Source organism: Mustela lutreola, chromosome 4 (genome assembly GCF_030435805.1).
Source record: "Mustela lutreola isolate mMusLut2 chromosome 4, mMusLut2.pri, whole genome shotgun sequence".
NCBI classification, from domain to species: domain Eukaryota; kingdom Metazoa; phylum Chordata; class Mammalia; order Carnivora; family Mustelidae; genus Mustela; species Mustela lutreola.
Window position 1 is genome coordinate 185,269,762 of NC_081293.1, and position 20,653 is coordinate 185,290,414.

Consider the following 20,653-nt stretch of genomic DNA (forward strand, 5'->3'; position numbering starts at 1 on the left):
GCGGGCCCGGAGCCCCTCAGACAGCATGGGAGGTGCCGGCCACCCCGGAAGATGGCCGTTCTCACCCTCACTCTGCTGAGGGAGTTCTAGGGCCAACTTGAGCTTTTGCTTTGGAGTTTGGGGGACATAGATTTAGGTCTAGAGAAGAACAAAAGCAGGTCATGATTCTGAGTCTCATAGTGGGTGGCGCACACAGAAGGTGGCCAGGCCAGAGCTGTCTCGAAGAGGCCCTACCCAAGAGGCCGAGGCCACCCCAAAAGGAAGAGGCTGTGGGGGACTGAGGCAGCAGAGCACAGAAGCGAGGGCTGGGGATGCGTGGTCATCCAGGAGGGCCTCACCGCTGTCATCAGGCCTGGCGCTCTGCAAAGGGCACCCCAAGGGGACGCTCCAGAGGCGCTGAATGTGGGCACTTGGCAAGGGAGGGAGCCAGGGAGTCTCAGAGGGGGAGGGCACCGGGAGGGGCCGGAGGCAACAGAGGGAGCGGCAGGGGTCCGGAGGATGGGGGGAGGAGAGGTGAGAGTCTGTCCCCACGCACTCTGACCTCTGACCGCCTGGGTGACAGCAGGTAGGACGTGCTGTGGCTGAGAGACGGAAGTTTTGGGGAGTCTGGACCAGACTGCTGACTCTCTGCAAAGGAGGTCATTCTGCTCTAACACCTTAAAGAACCAGAGAGCAGTGAAGTTTGCCTGAGATCTCATCCAGGGCCGTGGAGGGGAATGGGCTGCTGTGACTGAAGGCCACAGAGCCGGGGAGAGCAGAGCTGTCCCCCACCCTGCCGCGTTCTCCCCTCACACACACTGGTTGTGCTCAGGGCAGCTCTCATTGCCCAAGAAGACACGAAACTGCAAAACTCAGCTCTGCTTCACACCCAGCCTTTAAAGGCAATATTCATCACAGTAACCCTTGAAGACCACATTTTGACATAGAATTTCTGGAAGAAATAAGCTCTTAATGGATCTGTCTCACATGAATGTTTGGGGGGTGTATTTCTCCTTTTTTAGCTTCTCTCCACCCTCACACAGCTCTCTCATCAATTGTCCTCAGATCTGCCACCCGTCACCTCACCCTTCTTTGTCATATCTGACAAGGCTAAATCTAGTGAGACCACAAGTATCTAGAAGATACTTCGCGATTCTCTCAGAATCTCCTGCGACATCTATTCTGTGAATGTTTTTCTATTAATTAGTTAAATGTACTATTCTTCTACTTCAGTTCTACTTGGTAGGCGTGTAGGCAATCAGATTGTCTTCCTGTCTCTTCCCTCATGGCTGCAACGCCCTGTGGTCGAGGGAGTTGTCCTCAGGCTCCTGGCAGGTGGTGCCCAGGTACAGAGAGGAACTCAGGGCAGAGGGGAGGGTGGTGTGGCATGACACGAGCCTGGCCCATACTTCTAGAAGAGCTGTTTAGGAGCTCAAGGACTGGCTTTCCTGACCTCCGGGATAGACCTGGCCAGGCTCTGTCTGGGAGGAGGGCAGTCATACTTACTCTTCATTGACAAAGATGAGTTCCAGAGAGGGTGGGCTGTTGTTTGCCTCAAGACCTACAGGAGCAAAGGAAAGCAGACGTGAGATGCGGAGGCTGGAGCCGACCATACTGGGCAGGGGCTCAGGGATGGGGCCGAACGGGGGAGACGAGGGCATGTCCTGCTGGAGGCAGGCTTGACCTCCACCCCTCCCTCCGCTCTGAAAGCATGGCAGGGCTTGCGGGCACGGACAGGCCTGGGGTGTTGTCAGAACCCTTGGGTGCTTCCTCCCCCCGAGGAGCAGCGGTGGCTGCCGTGAGCAGGGGAGGAAGGAAGAGCCAGGAACGCAGGGTCAGGAGGGAGCTTCAGGGTCCAAGGGCTGGCCTGGGATGGGGGGGAGGGGCAGGGCACGGGTGAGGATCCTGGGGGCAGCACTGAGCCCGGCGGTGTCCCGGGGAGGGGGGGCCCCGGGGCAAAGGGGAGGTGAACTCCAGCAAACTGTACTGATGGGCTCGGCCTCTTCGGTGCTGGAGCTGCCAGCCACGAGCTGCTCCTCCTCGGCACTGACCAGCTCCTGCAGCACGGCCTCCACGATGGGCATCACCATGGCGGTGGTGGACGTGTTGGAGAGCCACATGGACAGCAGCGTGGTGCAGCACATGAAGCAGAGCAGCAGCCTGCAAGGCGGGGCAGTCAGGGCGCCGGGTCACAGGGGGGCTGCCGACCCAGGGTGGCCCCCCGCTTCTCTCACGGGGATCCTCTGGGGCCTCCTACAAACCCGATGGAGCTGGCCTTGAGAAGGGGCGGCGCGGTCAGGAGGCGCTGCCGTGGAGCCAGAAGGTCAGGGTTTTAAGTCAAGCTTTCGGCTTTGTACTCCCAGGGCTTGGCATGGAGTAAACATTACCTTCGTGTTTGTTGAATGAATAAATCACACCTCTTGGGCTAATGGCCTCAGCCAGCAGGAAGCCCTTCCTTAAGCAAAGACTAGCTTTGGTTGTAGGGTCACTCAGTCTGGGACTTACTGATGGCTCGGCTCTGCAGATGTTGGCTTGGTAATGAGGTGTGCTTTGGGTGCATAAAGGAATTCTTTTTTTTTTTGCCCTCCAGCCAACAGTTCTTCAGGGCCCATGACAGTCCCTTCTCTGCAGCCTCATCACTCTAGTTACTAGTGACCAAACAGAGACTAACATATGGAGGTCACAGTTCTGTCCATCACTTGCCCGCTGCCCACTTGCTGAAAGGCTAGCGCCCACCCCCGCCCCTGCCCTGCCCCAAGCCACACAAGGGTCCCATGTCACTGCATGAATCTCTTCAGCCGGTATCTTGAAGAGTCAACCCTTGGAAAACATTAACAAAAAATAACCGTCAAGTTATTTCACTTTGGCTTTGGAAACACAGTGTGTTGCTGGTATAGACATGGTTCTGACTTCCGTGAGACCAGCCTGCATAGAGACTCCCCATGTTTCTTACTTGAGGTGGGATCCCTGGCATGGTGCAATGTGGGAGCACCTTTTGTGTGGATTACGTCAGGCAGGCCAAATGGTGCTGTTTCTGTTTAGGCTGAGCGCAACAGGAGTTTGCCTGCCCCATGGTGGGGGGGCAGGTGTGGAAACAGACATGGGGAGGAGTTTAGTGAAGAAGCATGGAAATGCAGTGGGATCAGCTTTCTTGAGTTTGAGTGTGAGTACACAGTGGTTTCAAAGAGCTGCGGAGTCCCCAGCACAACTGCAGATGCCGTTGTGTGTCTGGGAGGTTGAGTGTGGAGTCCAAGATGATTACTAAGTGACAGGGCAAGTGACACCAAATTAAGCTGTGGTTAAGTGCAAAACAGGAACCTCCTTTGAGGCTTAACCTGTATTCATCCAGAGGACTCATGTTGGAAACTGGTACCATGTTGTTCATTTATACCCCATCAGACTCCCAAAGGAGTCAGGGCCGCTTACAGAAAATGTCCCAAGAAAGCTGTAAATAGGAGGTGGGACCCAGATGCTGAAGGAAAGAGAAGGGTAGGGTTGTTCCACGCAGCAGAACTGTCAACACAGAACTGTCAATCCCGACTTTGCCACACATTCCCCAGGGTTGGGAGTGTTTCCCTCCAGTGTTGCCAACAGCAGACAAAGAAGAGGACAGGGCTGGGGGCCTGCAGGGCATCTCAGATGCCTGGTCAGAGCCAACATGTCTGAGCTGTGGTCTGAGCCAGTGACAACAAAAACTCAGGATGGATGGGAGGAAACCTCCACCTCTCCTTAAGGAGAGGAGAAGACAGAGCCGAGGAGAAGACAGAGGAGAAGACACCATTTCCTTGTCCAGCCCGTTCCCTGTTAACACCGGAAAAAAGGTTGAGAAACAACTTGCATTGGTCCATCTCCTTTTACCCAATGGGCCCCTTGGATTTTGTAACCTGCTGCCTGTGAAGTCTACGTGGCCCGGATAAATTATTGAGACTGTGGTAATAAATGACACCAACGTCACCCGCACATCTCTCTTCCATGATCGACGGCCCAGCAGCCCTGACGTCATTCCATCCCCATTAGTAGTAAAACACCCGGACCCGGAGTCACCCGGGGACCCAGGAGCCCTGTCCAGGTGGCCCCCTGGCAGCTGGGGGCCGCAGAGTGCTTGGGTACCCCAAAGGCTACTTACATGCCCGGCTTGGCTCCGGCCATCATGACCATTCGCAGAGCAATGCGCTTGTGCAGGTTCCACTTCTCCACGGCAGCCGCCACGCAGATGACGCCCACCAGCAGCAGCGTGGTGTTCTTGAAGTACTCCGCGGCCACCTGCGGGAAGGCAGCGCGTCGGCCCCTCCCGCCCGGCCCAGCGCATGTGTCCGGCCCGGCGCATGCGCCCAGCCCGGCGCATGCGCCCAGCCCAACTCAGGATGCTCCCCTAGAGACCCCGCAAGCAGGAGGCACGGACGGAGGTGAGGGCTGTTGGCGTCGCCGACCGCTTGACATTATGTCTGTTTGACGTATATAATATAAACCCTCTTTAAAGGGGGGAAAACAAGGACATTTCTCATTGCAGGAGAAATGAAAATGGCAGGAAATGTAAATATAGTAAAATATGTGGTGTTGGAAAGAAACAAAATCTGTATAATCATACTGTTAAACTTTGATGACTGAATTAACCAAAACCGTGGGGGTACCTATACCGGGAAGCCGGAGGCAGAAGGAGAGGGTGCTAGGAGGATAAAATCCTCATCGGCTGTCGTTGGAAATCAACTGATAATGTCTACAAGTGATAACTCAAGAATTAACATAATATCAAATAAGAGGGGCGCCTGGGCCCCTGCCTTCGGCTCAGGTCATGATCCTGGAGTCCTTGGATCGAGACCCTCATCAGGCTCCCAGCTCTGCAAGGAGTCTGCTTCTCCCCTTTCATGCTCTCTCTCATCTCTCTCAAATAAATAAATAAAAAGAATATAAAATAAGAAGGGCGCCTGGCTGGCTCACTAGGGATAGCATGCGACTCTTGATCTTGGGATTGTGAGTTCCGGCCCCAGGTTGGGTATAAAGATTAAAAATAAACTCTTAAAAAAATAGAATATTAAATAAGAATACTATATGGTGCTTAATTCCAGAAGAATCTGTTAATAAAGATGGAAGTTGTTGACCCTGGATGGGGGTTGGGCAGAGGTGGGGGACTTGTTGGGGGTCACAGAGGGGGAAGGCAACCCCCTGCTTCTGCTTAATCTAGTTCTTGTCCCCAAACCCAATCGCCAGTTGGCACTGTCACTAATGTTTCCCGAGGGGAGAGATGTGCTGCTGGGCTGGTGACTCTAGGGCAGAGTCCCCTCTGGGAGGGGCGGATAGGCCTCTGGGCTGCGTGGGCATGGGTGAAGTTGCTGCCCCCTAGTGGGTCGTGGAGGCACCGCGGGATGCCCGAGGCTTAGGCTGGGGACTGGGAAGGGGTGCAGGGGAGGAGTTGAGAGAGGGATGCAGGGGAGGGGGTGGGGAAGGCTGGTATCTAGGACCTTTCTCACTGCACCCTAACTTTCCTAGAGGTCTAGGAGGCAGCTCTGGGGGCGGAATTGGTGTTCGCTTTTCCTCTGTCTCCCCAGGAGGGAAACCCACAGAAGACACAAGACTCAGTACAGGTTCCTCCCCTGGCCCTGCGACTTGAGGCCCCTGCAAGGCCTTCCAAAAGGTCAGTGCTATTGTGGTTACTTTCCCAGGGTACTGGCTGGCAACATTTTCCTTTTCTGCCTCTTTGGCACATATCATAGTAGAATACCAGTTTGTGAGGGCCTTTTAGGAGCCCAGAGCCTACAGGACAGGCGAGGTCACTTTCTCAGGATTCCTTTCAGGGGGAAGGAGAAAGGAACCTCCCTGCTGAGAGGGCCCTCTCGTTGCCAGGAGATTTCCATTTCACATTCACTTTCTCATCAACAGTCTAGGAGGCAGGCGCTGTTAGTACCTCACTTCGCAAGTGACGAAGCTGACTCAGAGGGGTTAAGGAAATCTTCCAAGATCAGAGCGCAAGAGGCGGGGCAGGGGTGGGATATCAATCCAGGTGTGTCTGAATCCAAAGCTACTACACAACACATCTGGGTGGGCCAACCGGAAGCCGTGCGTCTAATTCAACTCTAGGGGAGTCTTCTTGGTCTCCGTGAGAGCATGCGTAGGCACACATTGCTGTCTTCATTCATGATCACAGTCCTGACTCTGGCCCTAAATAGCTGGGACACGGGCTCTGGGCTGTTTTCATACTTGGTGTTTGGTGGGCTTAGGTCTATTTGCGTGCCGTCCTGCCGCCCCGTGATGGGTGTCATGTGCTTGGGCCACGCAGCCTGGCTGTAGTCTGTGCTTAAGAGGCAGCACAGCCAAGTAGGCAAGAATGAGGACTCTCGAGTCAGCCAGGACTCAGCTGTGTGACCCCAGGCAAGTTAGTCAACCTCTCTGGGCTTCATTTAGGCATCTAAGATCATGTGCGTCTCTACCTTTTGTAAAGCTGTTGTCAAGAGTAAATGACAGATGCAAATCAGCTAGCCTGTGGGGCGGGCGACCAGGATTTTTTGGCAGCTCTTTCCGTCCCTCGGTGTTCCACGCAAAGGCTGACCTGCTCTGTGGCCATTAGCACACAGAGTGGACCCAGCCACGAAGCTGCCTTTCCACCTTCACAAATCAAAATTCTATCCGATAGTGGTGTTTGTTAGTTGTGCAGCCCAGTGGGTTTTTTTGTTTGGTTGGTTTTACAATAAAACCTTGGTTATTCAGAACCCCTCAGGGAACACATGGGTTCCAGGATTCTTGAGGGTTATTTTCATCGTTTTCCAACCTGCGTTGCTTACTCCTGCTTGCTGTGGGCATTCCTTTCCCCACTACCTAATTTCCAAAACTGATATTCTCTGAGTTGGGAAACTAGATAACAAAGCTCGTTAGAATTGTGTGCCAAGAGGAACAGGATCTCCAAACGCGCGCTCCTTTTGGGAGCAGAGTCCATGGTGTCTGTAATGTTTGCAGTAGTGGTTTTATTCTTGCCTTTTCTGCTTTTCTGCTCTGTGGTTTTTCTCTGTTTGCCCGAGCCCTGAGCTTGGAGAGTAGAGGTGTTCCTGGACAGTGTTTTAGAAGAGATGTGCTCAGGGAGGCCGCCTGGAAAGGCGGGGCAGAGAGGAGCAACACCGTGGGCTCTGGAGTTCTGATGAGCTGGGTTTGAAGGGTGGCTTCCCCGCAGAGGAGCTGGAGGCTCTTGGGCAACCCATGGAACCCCGTGGCCCCGTCATTCCAATGTCTTCCGTGGCGAGAGTCAAGATACACAGTTCGTTTAATCCGTCACCGTGTGGCCTCGAGTCAGATAATGGAGGCAGGGTCTTAGAATGGTGCCTGGCATACAGGAAGTGCTCAATAAATGTCCATGTTATTAAAGAAGTGGAAAAAGGATAAAAAGCTTCAAGATGAGATTGAGGGCGATGCCAGGGAGGTCAGCACAACCGAAGGAGGGAAGAAGAGAAAGAAATGAAATAAGGAGCAAGGTGGGGCCTGAAAATCAAAAGATTCCCCCAAGTTTTCTCAGCGAAGTGGGAGCCGGGCTGGAGGCAGAGGCCCAAGGACAGAAGGGCCGGCTCATGGGGTCCTTCACTAACTAGCTCAAAGTGAGTGAATCACAGGCGACATCCATTAGTGATGAGCTTTTAAAACACTATTTTCTTTGAAGGTGGAGTTATTGGTTGATCTCTAGACAGGTTAGGTTTTAAATGTTTAGAACAATTTTTGTAAAGGTTGTGGCTCTGTTCCTAGACTTTGGAGAAGGGCACTCCGGACAGCAGGCTTAGCTCAGGAGGAATGTGAGTTGGCCTCCCTGGGGCCACCCCGATGGAGGAGGCCTGAGGGCCAGCCCATCCTCCCTCCCCCTCCTCTGGAAGGCGCTTGCGCATGGGGAGAACGCTTAGCTCCCTGAAAGGTGGCTGTTTTCTAGATCCTCCCTTTTCAGGCGAGTAAAGAGTAAAGGGCAGTTTGTACAGATTACAACTTGTTCAAGACTGGTTAGTGACAAAACTGGATTCAAACTCAGGTTTACCCTACTCCCAGCTTGGACCCCCAACCCTTTCCACACTGCCACTCTACTTGCTCCTGGTGGCAGCAGCCAGAGACCGCAGGAGGTGGGGTGGATCTCACCGTGCTCTGACGTGGCCATCTGGCAGCTCTTGGGGGAGGGACCCCAGAAATGCAGACGCTCTGCAGGTCAGCTGTGGGCGCCTCTAGGAATGGTGGGAATATGGCAAGCTCTCAGGAGACCAGGGGTGGCCTCTGGCAACGGACTTACTTTGAGGCTCTTCTGGACATCCAAACAATTTTGCAGGAAAATCCTCTAGACCCCAGGAGTGGGTGATGGGGGTGGCTCTCCCTCAGCACGGAGCTAAGCCCCTAGCCCGAGCTGGAGCCCAGGGAACAGCATTCCAGCCAGTGCCGCGGCAAGGTGGCCAAATCCAGCGCACCTGACTCCGGGACTTTCCCTGGGGAAAGGAATGCTGTTCCTGCTGGATAAGCCTCTGCGGGCTCCAACACGCTCCTGAGCACCTGATTGCACTCCCCAAGGCCAGAGGTTTGCCAACCACACTCACTGTGTCTGAAATGTCAGGAAGCCCGTGGGAAGGGCCTCTGCAGCCGGGGCCCTGGGCCTCCTTGCCCAATTTGAGCAGGAGTTCCTCTTCCATCTGTTTTATGTATTGAGTCTCCCAAGATGTGGTTTAAAGCGAAGGTTTTGTTGCTAAAAAAACATTCTTTGCAAACCTTGCCCTAGAGAAGCTTAAAGCAGGGAGACTCTGATGAGCGCTGACCCGGGCCGGAAGTCTGTTTAGCTAACTCGTAAAGCATCCCCAGTTTCTTCTCTGGGACCTCATGGACCACCTCCAATGGAGGAAACTGAGGCAGGGGGCTGGGCTCTGAGTCCACTGGTAAAGGGGCTGGCTCCTATGTAGGGAGTAGCTCTTGGCCCAGAAGCATTAAGTTGGCCTGAGGAGGCCGCAGTGTCTGGAGATTCCCGGTTCCAGGCCCCACAGGAGCTCAGCTCTGGGCTGCATCTGGCTGGCTGTGGGTGAGGGATGGCTGGGGTTCAGGCAGGGGGCCGGGCCCCGAGGCTCAGCCTCCCTCCTCGTGGGCCTGTATGGAGGGGGTCAGCCCCCGTGGTGAGCAGAGACCAGAAAGGCAGAGCAGAGAGTGGTACGTGGAGTGTGCCCAGGTCTAAACAGACAGAGAAAGTCAGGGTCTGGGGGCTGGTCGGCAACCTGGCAGGTCAGAAGGATCAGGAACCGACAGGGAAGCAGATTTGTGACATTGAACTCCGGTGTCATGGGGCTGCTGAGGCTGTTCTGTTATCGCAGCTGGAGCCGCCCTGCTCCCTCTCCTCTCCTGGCGGGGGCTGGAATGCCACGGACACTTGCCAGGGGCCGGCAGCACAGGGCCGTGGATACAGCAGAGGGGGTGTGTTTGTGTGTGCACACCTGTGTGGGTGTCTGTTGGGCAGGGGAGAGATAGAAAGCAGATGTCATCTCTACTGGAAGTCGTTCCTGCCCCTGGACACCCTGGAGACTCCTCCGGAGCCGCAGCATTCCAACCATGCCTCTTCCTGCCCCAGAGAGTGCTCTCGCTCCCGGCCTCCTAGAAACAGTAAATCTTAGCTAATTTGATTGTCCCCGGCTGTGGCAGCACCTTAGAAAGGCATAGATGATTCCTGAGGCAGATACAATGATAGTCGTGAGGGTCACAACAGAGGTAAAATAAAGAACAAACCTAAACTCCTGGCCTTAGCTCTGTACGCCCACAGGCGGAAATAGCGGCAGGATGCCAACCCGAAGACCATGGAATCCCAAAGTCAAAGAGCCCTTTGAGTCCGTCCCCTCTCCCAAGGCACAAAATCTACCTCGAATGTCCCTGACTTGGTCACCTGGCTTGCCTTCGCAGGACCAGGAATACTCAGACCCCACCTGGCTGCCCAGTCCGGCATCTTCCCACACATGGAGTGGGTCTCTCTTACCGTGCGTGGACTCTGGTTCTGGTTTGAGCCTCTGAGCCTTGTGTGCTGAGATGCAGAAGCCAGAAATCACGTCCCTCTTGAGTCTTCTCATCTTTCCTCGGGTGACTCACATTCTAGATGGGGGACATCTCAGCGACCCACCACCGCACGACCTCCTGATCTAGAATCTGACGCTCTGGGCACAGACGTTTATTAACTCAGCAGACTTCAGTACCTATTGGCCAGTGGTTAAGAGCACACGTTCTGGGGGCACACACTCCTGGGTCCAATCGTGACTTCTCTGAACTTCCATTTCTGAACTTGTCCGTAAAGACAGAGCTGAGAACCTCGTTACAGGGAGTTAAGTGACACGGAGCACGTCAAGAACCTCCCAGAGTGCTTGGCATATGGTACGTGCTCCAGATTTTGGCAGCTACGCTGGGCTGATAGATGATTCATGCTGCCTCTGGACTCAGCTAAGAGCCAAGGTATTTTCCACACACACTGTGAACATTTATCCCTATGAAATGTCATTCTGTCACTCCCAGGCCATTGTCTCATCCTGTCAGCCTTGTTTCTGTCCTCATTAATCAGTTGGCCCATCCAGCTTCGGGTCATCTGCAGATCTGATAACGTACCTCTCGTATTTCCACCTGGGCTCTCCCTCTAGTCTACTGCCAATACGTTACTCGAGATTCTTAAGGTTCAGCTGGTCAGCCAGCACTCGAGTCACTCGACTGTGCCATCATCCAGTCCACACTGGCTCTTTAGATTGAGAAATTTTTTCCCCCTGGAAATTGTGAAGTTTCCGGAGAAAAAGTTAATTTGTTTTCAACAACTTCTGTTTAAAAGGCCGGGGAAAATTATAAAGCCTCCTAGAAAGACGTCGATCAAAAAGTGGTCAAAATAAAGTTTGGCAGGTGGGGTGTATTTCATTTATCTAGAACATTCCCTCTTGGGGAATTGGGTGAATCCTCCACAGGGCCAGAAAACGAGGCATTACCGCATGGGTCTTCTGTGTTTTCCCATTTGGCTTGTGCCTTCTCTTTTTTAGAGGAGAAACTCTCAAGGTCAGGAGTCTATCATTTTGTATCACTTTTTAGCAAGGCAGAAAGAAGGAAGTCTAAGCTTTGCACACAACAAACTCTTAACCCCTGCTGACTATCAAGTCATCACCATAAAAATGAACCATTTGTATGCATACATCAGCTGTGAGACTCGAGAGGGCAGAAATTCCGTGTTTCATTTTTGCCACAGTCAGGGTCCTGTAATGTCCCAAATGGTGCCTGGTAGATACAGAACTCAGGAAATATTTTTCTGAATGTTGAATGAATAACATGAGGGACAAAAGCCACGGTTCTAGGGGCACCTGGGTGGCTCAGGGGGTTAAAGCCTCTGCCTTCGGCTCAGGTCATGATCCCAGGGTCCTAGGATTGAGCTCCGCATTGCATCGGGCTCTCTGCTCAGTGGGGAGTCTACTTCCTCCTCTCTCTCTGCCTGCTTCTCTGCCTACTCATGATCTCTGTCTGTCAAATAAATTAAAAAAAAAAATCTTTAAAAAAAAAAGCCACGGTTCTAGATTCACACTGATCCTACCCACAGGCCTTCCTTCAGGTGGAAAGCACACTATTGCACACCGTCTGGAAACCCTGCAACCAAAAACCCTTCACTGAAGGCCAGCACAAGGATCTAGTCCACAGATGCCACAAATCCCAGGGGCTGCAAATCTTTGTGGTGAGGTGACATGTCCGCGGAAAGTTGCTGTCAAGTGTGTCTGATGTACCCCTTCAAGGCTAAGGACATCAGATCGGCTCCAAGGGAAGGGAGCAACACTTTTAGCTGAGGTCTTTGGAAAGGCTTCACTGTAGAGGGTAACTGGGCAGGATTTTAACAGTGGAGGAAAGTGGAGAGAACTTTGAGTCAAAGCAAGATGAGGCAAGCACAATGTGGGTTTGGGGAGTGACAAGTAGATGATCTGACTGCCTTTTCCCGGGGAGCCCTGCACATGCTGATGTGGGGGTGTGGCTGCTGGTGGTGGACAAGGTCTCCATCTGCAAAGTTGAGTGGCTCACGAAGGGTCATAAGCCCTGTCCTCTACTTACTGGCATTTTCCTCTACTCTGAGTTTAAAAAGCTAACTAAACAGACTACCTTTGGCTAAATGTGCTTCCTATAGACCAACTGTTAATTATCATTGCCAGCCACCACTACTTTTTCAGATGGGGTAGGAATTTTCACCTCAAATGACAAGATTTGCCCTCTAGCTCCTCCAGAACTTTCCAGAACTTGCCTAGCCTTTCACCGGACAGTCTTCCTTTTCTCCTCACAAAGTCATGTTATGCCCACAAACCACTGACTCAATAGATGCCTTCTAGGTCAGGCCTTCCTGGCTGTGCAGAGGGGCGGGCCCTTGGATGAACCATTGCCTAGCAACATCTCTACTGTGCAGAGGCACTGAGTGGGCCACCCCTCTGGACGACTCCTGCTGCAGGCAGCCCTTGGAGAAAGAGGGACGTCATCTACTTCAAGGCTGTCATGCTGTTGGCTTTGGGGCTGCCCATTGTGAAATACAAGATAGAAATCTTTTAATTAGTAGTTAGCTCACGTTAAATGTTAGTTAAGATTCAATTCTTTCTATAATGTCATTTTTTTCTCTGCCCTCTGTTTTCACCCCCTGATTCATGAGCTTCTGGTGTCTCACTTTTAAAGAGAAATCTGTAGAATACGTTTAAATGCTCTTCTTAAGAACAGTCGTGTTTAAGGTTGGTGGTTCTTTTAGGCAGGCCCACAGACCAAACTACCTATTCTTGTTTCCACAAAGGAAGGGGACACTTTGGAGCAACTGCCGGGTGATGCAGGTCACAGGCTAGCTTTTCTGTGGCCCTCCAGGATATTGGTGTTGTACCCATTTCCGGGAATAAAAGCACTGCTGATGGTTGGGGGGCTCCCATCCTTTTTGACTACTACAGCCCCCCATCGCCACCAACTCTTCCACCCCAAACAAGAACAATACAGAAAAAAACGATAGCAACAAAAAACTCAGTGAAGACCAAAAACCCAAATACCCCAGACACAAACTAACAATCAGATTGGTCAGTTGAGTCTGTCTGGTAGAACAGCAAGCAAGAATATACTTTGAAATCGAATGGATATGAGTTTGAATCCAGTTCTGCTACTTCCTACCTTGTGATTTTGAGTGTGATTCTTAACTCTCTGAGTCTCTTCACTCATCCGCAGAATGGATCTCCACCTTGCAGAGATCTCAGGGGTATTACATTAAGTAATATAGTACTTCCACTCTGGTGCCCGGTTGCTCGTAGGCCTGCAAACATTGGTTCCCTTTCATCCTTCTTTGCCTCTGTCCTTTGTTGCTACCATTCAATCTTTATCAGAAGCCCTAAGCAGAGACCAGGTGCTGTGACAAGGGTCTAAACAGAACCAGGTAGTAATGGATGGGGACCATCTTTCATCTTGCTTCTGGGTTTTGGTTGTGTTTTTCTTCTTTCCCACTTGTGCTGGGTGTTAAGTGTATGCCCTGAAATCTGACCACAACCTGGGCTCGATATTGACAATTTCTGGATGAGTTTTTAAGGATGCCGTAGAGAGAGAGAGAGAGAGTGGACAGAGAGGGCAGGTTCTAGGTAGACAGAGGTCAAGGAAAGAATATGCAGTAATCTTGAGTTGGGGAAGAAGGAATAGAATTTTTTTTTTCTTTTTTTACGGGAAGTCGATGAAAACATTGTCAGGACTCAGGAAAACATCATGAGTCTCTCTGTCAACACACATTTATTGAGCACTTACTGTATAGGGGCTGAGGTTTATGAGATTCCAAAGACCTGGGAAACCCAATTTCTACCTTTGATTCCTGCCTTATAGTGTAAGTGGATACAAAAGACTGAGAAAAGTCAACAGCAGGTTGCTTATAGGTGCTAACCCTCCAGTTCCTAGAGGGTTTCAGACTGAAGAAGCAATTGGATGTGATCAGTCAAGTAAGGCTTCCTGAAAGAGGCAGTTTGAGGGAAATGAGGGTCATGGGGGAGGAACTCAGGGCCTGGAATGGCAGCTGCAAAGGCTTAGTGCTAAGAGGTTTTTCCAGAGGGTGAAGAAAGCCCTGTTCTCAAGTGCTTTGGGATTCTCCCTTCACCTCGAGCCCTCTTTCAGTGGCCCAGGGGGGCCCTGAGCAGGGAGCTGGGCCATCAATGTTCTAACCTCGCTGGACCGGAGGACTCCGAAGAACGGGTACAGGAAGGCAGGCACCAGCGCTGCAGCTCCGAGAGGCACGGCCTCAGACACCCAGTACACAGCGGTCACGATCAACACGTAAGCACACGAAGCCTCCTGGAAGGGAAAGAAAGTAGGCGGTTAGTCACAGGGAGAACCACTGCCATGGAGAATCCAAATGGGACCCCGGGGTGGAGGCAATAGGCATCCAGACTCGAACACGGGCCCCAGGACACAGCCCTGGGAGGTGCAAAGCTGGCCTTGGCAGGGCCATGTGGGGATCCGTGGCGGGGCCCACACTTGGGTGTGTGCTGTAATGGCTGCTCCCTAGGTGGACCGGCGCCTGGCATGTGGTCTGTGGCAATGGAGCCACCAGACTTAGGGTATCACGGCTCTGCCGGTGCCTGAAACTGTGCAGGATGGGGACTGAAATGAACTGTGTCCAGACCCACGATCACAGGCTCTAAAGATGGAGTGCGCAGCTCGGGCATGCAGCCGAATATTTTGGCATCGAGTTGATTGGATGCTAGGTGTTCTTGGGGTGGTTGAAATTTGGGATCCATTTGTGTAACTGACTGACATGTGAGCTCTGAGATTGGCCCATTGTAGGGCTGGAAAAGTCTACGTCGTGGGGGGCCGTCCTGGGCGTGAAGAGGTTTAACAGCATCCCTGGCCTCTACCCACTAGATGTCAGTAGTACCTCCGGATTGTGACAACCACAGATGCCTTCAGACATTGCTAAATGTCCCTGGGGGGAATATTTGTGCCTGGTTGAGAACCCGTGTCCCTACCAGTGTCTGATTCTCACCGCTCTGGGACTTCATCCCCCCCTGCCTGATACACATGGAAACATCCCTCCAGTAAAGGGAATCAAAAGTGCTATCTACCTGCAAGGGAAGGCCTGGAAATTTACCAGTTTTCCCCAACACCGCCACGTGGCTGGCTGTACAGCCTTGCGGTGCTTCAAATAAAAAAGCACAACAATGTTCTCGACAACCAGCCCTCCTTAACCTCAGCCTCTAGTAGTGCTGGCCGCTCGGTATCGCACTGATTAACGGAGTTGAGAAAAGTCACTGGCTTACTCTCAGGGGTGGGGGGGTGACTGTCCAAGGACCTTAACAGTGGTCTTGGAGGGCCATTGCACAGAGGGTCCAAGCAAACTCTGGGTTCCTCAATTTATACATCATCCTAAACCATCTGTGCTCCGATCTGACCTGCCCTGGGGCTGGGCTGGCGATCAAGGAGCCTGACGAATCTTGTTCTGTTTATCTCTCCCTTGGGTTCAGAACAAGCGTCCTCAAACTCTTGCACAAAAGTTACAAAAGGTCGCCAGGATCCGTGAGGGGCGTCAGGAGTGATTAACCCAGCTTGGCTGGATGGGACCTTGCTCCCTCCTGATATGCACGGATTACCGCCTTGGGGTTTGAGAAATGGGAACAGGGCCCAATGATTGTTGACTGTGTAGCTCCCACTGAGATGTCCTCTGGGGCCGAAAGATCAGAGAGAAGTTAAAACTTTTAGAAGTTGCTGATAAGAAAACAGAATCAGGAAGGGGGGGGGGTAGATTCCATTGGAAAATAATGCAATTTAGAGAAATACTCCCTTTTGTTGCAGAAATAAAACTATATAAAGAATTTCAAAGCCTTTAGCCCCCTTGAGCCTACTTACTCCTATCTCTTCCCTGGGACACAGAATGGCAGGTCTCAACTCTAGCTGAAGATAAAAGGGACAGGCTATCTGTCCCTCCCTGAGAACCTTATTCCCTCCTAAGGACCTTTAGTCTTTCTTGTCCTTACAGGGCCACAGATTAAGGTTAAGGGAGAAGGGAAGGGAAGACAGATGGAGAGAAACAGAGAATCAACCTTCTCCTGGGTACCCTCTTAGTTTGAATTAGGAGGATTTGGGTAAGCTAAGGTATACTTGTTGACTGTAATTACTGTTATAAATTAAAATAGGTTGGCTTGGAGGAAGTCAGCAAGCCCCCTTAAGAACAGGGTAAACCACCATCATCATTTTTATCTGGACTTTCCTTACAGCACGAGAATGGCCAAGAGTCTACCTCCAGGGGCCCTTTTCCATGTTTCTTCCCCGTTCACCCATGGAATTTACATAAACTTCCTTTTGCTCCTTCTGAACCTTCTCAAAATTCAGTGGGTAAGCTTGTATTTAGATACCCTCTCCAAAAGCTTTGTGAGGTTTGATTACAGGAATCCTGGGGCCCCACATCCGTCCAGTGTCTGGCAGGTGGCTCAATTAAAGTTGGTTGAACTGAACTGGGTTCCCCTGCTGGCTACCGGATTTCTCTTATCTATCTATTGGAGAGAATATTCTGGACACCCTCGGCCCCTTATCACTGCCACTAGTTAGCTGGTGTGCAGGGGCTGAGGAGTTATTCGGGCAGTGCCTTTAAAGCTTAGTATTATCAGTTCTTTTTGGCTTCTGTTTACAAATAAAGGAGGGAGCTCAAAAGTGGCATTTCCCATATGGGATGTTTCCTGACTCTGCTACCAACTGATGTGTCCATCTGGTCTTTTCCCGGGCTGTCCGATCATCTCAGTGATGTTCCACTCAAACTTCACCAGAAGGGGCTTGAGGTCTGTTTATTTGCTGTCATACATGACCATGAGGCCTTTCTGAAATTTCATTTGGGACTTGGGTGTAGCCTTTATCCCACCAGGGACACTGAGGCAGGTCTTGGTTATGGACAAGCCCCTCCTATGCCCTTCTCTTTTGGAACACAGGAGACCAAGTCTGGGCCCCTGGTGTTAGAGAGCTGGGCAGGAAAAAGGGGAGGGTCCTTCTAATGCTTCCTAGGTTGTAGCTGGGGCTTATCTTTTGAAGAACCATTAGAAAGGCAGGCTGGGAACTTGGGCCGGGTCCCTTCCCTCAGCTCCAGCCTGGAGCAGCCAGGTCCCATTTAGAATCCTGAGGATTCAATATCAGAATCTAAAAGTTTGACACGTGGGAGTAAGAATGGGTAGAGAGACCTTCTATGTGTTGGTTTGTGCTTACTGTGGGCATTGGTCACCTCAAGGTGATTTTATGTCCTGGTAGAAGAAGAGCAGAGCTCTCGCTGATACAGTGACACAAACAGAAATCACCTTTGGCGGGCACCCTGGGTAAGTGGCAAGTGAGCTGCATCCAGCTCTGAGGTCACTGGCCATACCGGGCTCCATCTAGCTGTCCCCAGGGCTATGGGAGAGGCCCTGAGGGAGTGTTAGGTTTACTTTCCTTAAAGGCACTTGTTCTTAAAGGGGGCGAATTTGCACCTCCCCGGCCCCCCTGCAGTCCAGGGGATATTGGGCAGGGGATATTGGGCGATATCTGGAAGCATTTTAGGTTGTCATAGTGGGAGGGGGGAAGAGACAGAGTCCCTTGGTCTCCGTAAGTCCAGCTGTAAAAATCTCTTCAAAGATTATGTACAAATCCAAACAGACCAGAGCTTCACCTGCTTTTCCTTTGCTCTCCTCTCCCCCCGCCAGGACTTTTCCCCTTCTTTTAAAAATAACACCTGTCTTCCATCAGATTTATAGATTCTTTTGCCTACTTCAATAACTGGTTATTTTATTTTGTTTCTTCTTGTGGATTCTTCTTACGAGTCATTGGTGACTGAGGCGCTCAAAGCCAGGTCCCCAGAATGAAAACCGGGCAACACCACACCCTAGAGTCATGGTCCTCCCAAATGGGGCTGACTTAGGGGGACACAGAGTGCCTGATACCACCACGGAGAGGAGGGCACTGTGTCTCTGGTGAACATTCCCTTAAGTGCATCAAATATTGAGTGAAAAAAAACAACAACAAACTTTGAAAAAAGAAAGAAAGAACAATCAGCCCATTTGGACAGAGCAGAGCATGGACTAGCAGGAGCCCAAAAAAACTGTCAGCAGCAATCACTGTCTCTGCTAATCCCAGGGCGGCTGTTACTCTGAGGCTCCCGGCACTCTGGGGTATTTATTCTAGTAAAGATTTAGGCCCGTTTGTTTTTAAGACATTCTAATCCCCTCTATTTAAGTTTCTAACTCAATGTTGGTTACCAAGTTACTCTGGGAGCTGCCTGGAAAAATCTCTTCCCCTCTCACAAACATGATTAACCTCTCTTAGCTTATTTTTCCTAAAGTCTTAAGGGTAGTGCCTGCAGGACAAGGGGCATAGCCCCGGAGAGGAGGAGGGGGAGGAAGAGGAGGGGGCAGAGGAGGAGGAGGGAGACAGGGAGGGAAGGAAGGCAGGCAAAGGCAGACCCAAAGCTTTGGCACCACTGCTCATGCAAACTGCTCAAAAATTGGGTCATGGTCTAGAGTTGGGGGCTCTTATTTCTTTTTTTATCGCGTCCTTGAATGTGCCTCCTTCAGGGGCATAGAGAAGGAAACACAGAGGATACACATGATCAAAGGGCCGTAGGCATGGGACTGGGGCAAGATGCCAAGCTCCGCTTCAATGTAAAGTTCAGAAGGACTTCGGAGACTGCATTTCAAAGTGTGGATAACAGAACAACAGCCCCTGGTGGGTGCAAAGGAGTTCCAGTGCCCCCCCCCTCCCCCATGCCACCCCCCAGCTTCGCCCAAGACCCCCCCAGTCCTGCAGGGTCATCCCCTCCCTCTGGCATCACTCCCCCTACCCCACTGTGTCCTTCCTGGGAGGCCTCCCTGCTCTCCAGCTTCTTCGCAGAGAGCCGGTCACATGGTGATCCTGTTGAGCCCGGGACAAATGCCGGCCCAGCAGCGTGTCCCTCTCCGCAGGGGCACAGTGCGTGGCCCCCGCTCCGGCGGCCCGAGGACGGGGTAGCACCCCTTAGCCGGTTCAGCAGCCCCCCCGCCAACCTCAGCCCTGGCTGGGGGCCATGTGGTCGGGGCCCTGGGAAAGGTGCGGAGGGACAAAAGTGGCAGCGTGGGGGGAAGAAAGCGTTCGAGCCTCCCCCAGAAAGACCTGTCCATGCCCGGATCCCGGGAGCAAAGCTCACGGAGGAGCTGCCTCGCACCCCATCCCTCGGCCCCCCTGCCCTCGCCCCCCACGGCCGGCCCGCAGGGGCAGGAGACGACGCGCGGTACTCACGCTGCTGGGGTGGAGCATGGGCAGGGGCAGCAGCAGGAGCGGCACGAAGATGACGAGCAGCAGGTTTCGCGCCCCGAGGAGGCCCTTGAGCAGGCCCATGGTGGCCCTGGGCGCCCCCTCCCGCCTCCCGCCGGCCGCCGGGGCCCTTCGCCTCTCACCACGCTGGGCTCAGTCCAGAAAGACTTCTGAAACCCTACTCGGCTTCCAAGAGTCCTCTCTTGTCTTGGGGGCAGAAAAGGAGGCCAGTGACGGCTCCTGTGTGCACAAAAAGGCTGGGCTCCTTGCTTCCTGCTTTAGGTGGGATTGGTGAGCATCGTTTCACGCCCAGCAGAAAGGGACCAGGAGAGGAGGCTGAACCGAGGCATAGTGGGGGCCCCCGTCCCTTGCTCAGTAGTAGAGAAACGTCATTCTAGGGCTCGCAGAAAGCCCCCTAGCCAATCAAAGGCACAGCTCTGCTGCGGCCGGTTAGCCTTGAAGAAATCATGTAAAGGCTTTAACCGATTAAAGATACCGAGCGCATGGACTGGTGCCCTCCATCAGTTGGCCTCTTTGGGGCAGTATCAGTTTCTCTTCCACCTGTGCTGGCCGAACCCCTCTTCCCTTAACCCAGGCCCCCAAGTTGGTCAGCTGCCGGTGCAGACTTCGGACAGGGCTGGTCTTCTCTCCCAGGACCTGCCACCTGAACTCGGTTCCAATTTCTTTCCTTCAAATTGGTTCCCCACTTATAATTTGCCTTGAACCTGGGCCTCCAAAGCAGGGAAAAAAAGAAAAAAAAAAAATTCTCCGAGACTTTCCTTGCTGTCACCGGACAAAAATCCTGCTGGAGGCTCACCTTAACTTTCCCTCACCTACGGGGAGCCGACCCAGGCAGTGGCCCCGCCCAGGCCTCAAAGCCAATCAGTACGTCGGAAAGATCGGGCCGTAGCTCTTGCAGAGGCGGTCGGTGATTGGTCCCAGCAGGGGCCTGCTGAGTCCGCAGAACCTAGGCAACTTGCAAAGCTTATTTTTGTTTCTCAAACATCCTAGGGGCTGCGGTGATGATCGTCATTGTGAACATAATCCCACGCACGCAGACCTTTCCCTGGGAGAGCACTTACGAGCCTAGTCCTTAGGAAGATGCGTTTGCGGGCAGGGAGAAAATGAAATAATAATTCTGGAGAAATTCTTCCCCAGAGCGTACAATATTAAGCCCTTCGGACTTCCCTAATGACAAAGATCATTTACTTCGGAGTCTGAGTGAATAGGAAGCATCTGGGTCAGCAGAGGGTGTTAGCCTATAAGAAAGACCACAGACTCTGAGGGAGGTTGGGTAGTATAGCTACCTCTCTGGAAAAGTCTAGATGCCTGTCTCATTTCAAAAGGCTCTTTCTTGGAGCCCAGATGTCAGTGGTCTTTCTTGACTGGAGTAGGTGCTCAAAGGCTCGTCTCTGAGGTTCTTTAGCAAAAAACAAGCAGAAAGCTCCCTTTG

General features: G+C 52.3%; 1 protein-coding gene across 1 annotated transcript in view; it reads right to left on the bottom strand.

Moving 5' to 3' along the window:
• The window catches only part of SLC13A4 (solute carrier family 13 member 4), a 38,830-nt gene extending 18,778 nt beyond the window's left edge, over positions 1-20,052 (bottom strand). Inside the window, exons 1-5 of the mRNA XM_059171942.1 lie at positions 19,186-20,052; positions 14,125-14,253; positions 4,106-4,242; positions 1,967-2,139; positions 1,486-1,540 (exon numbers count right to left, since the gene is read on the bottom strand). Coding sequence (XP_059027925.1) covers positions 1,486-1,540; positions 1,967-2,139; positions 4,106-4,242; positions 14,125-14,253; positions 19,186-19,284 — 593 coding nt within the window. The 5' untranslated portion in view covers positions 19,285-20,052. The remainder of the gene's footprint in view (positions 1-1,485; positions 1,541-1,966; positions 2,140-4,105; positions 4,243-14,124; positions 14,254-19,185) is intronic.
• Positions 20,053-20,653: the final 601 nt, after the last annotated feature.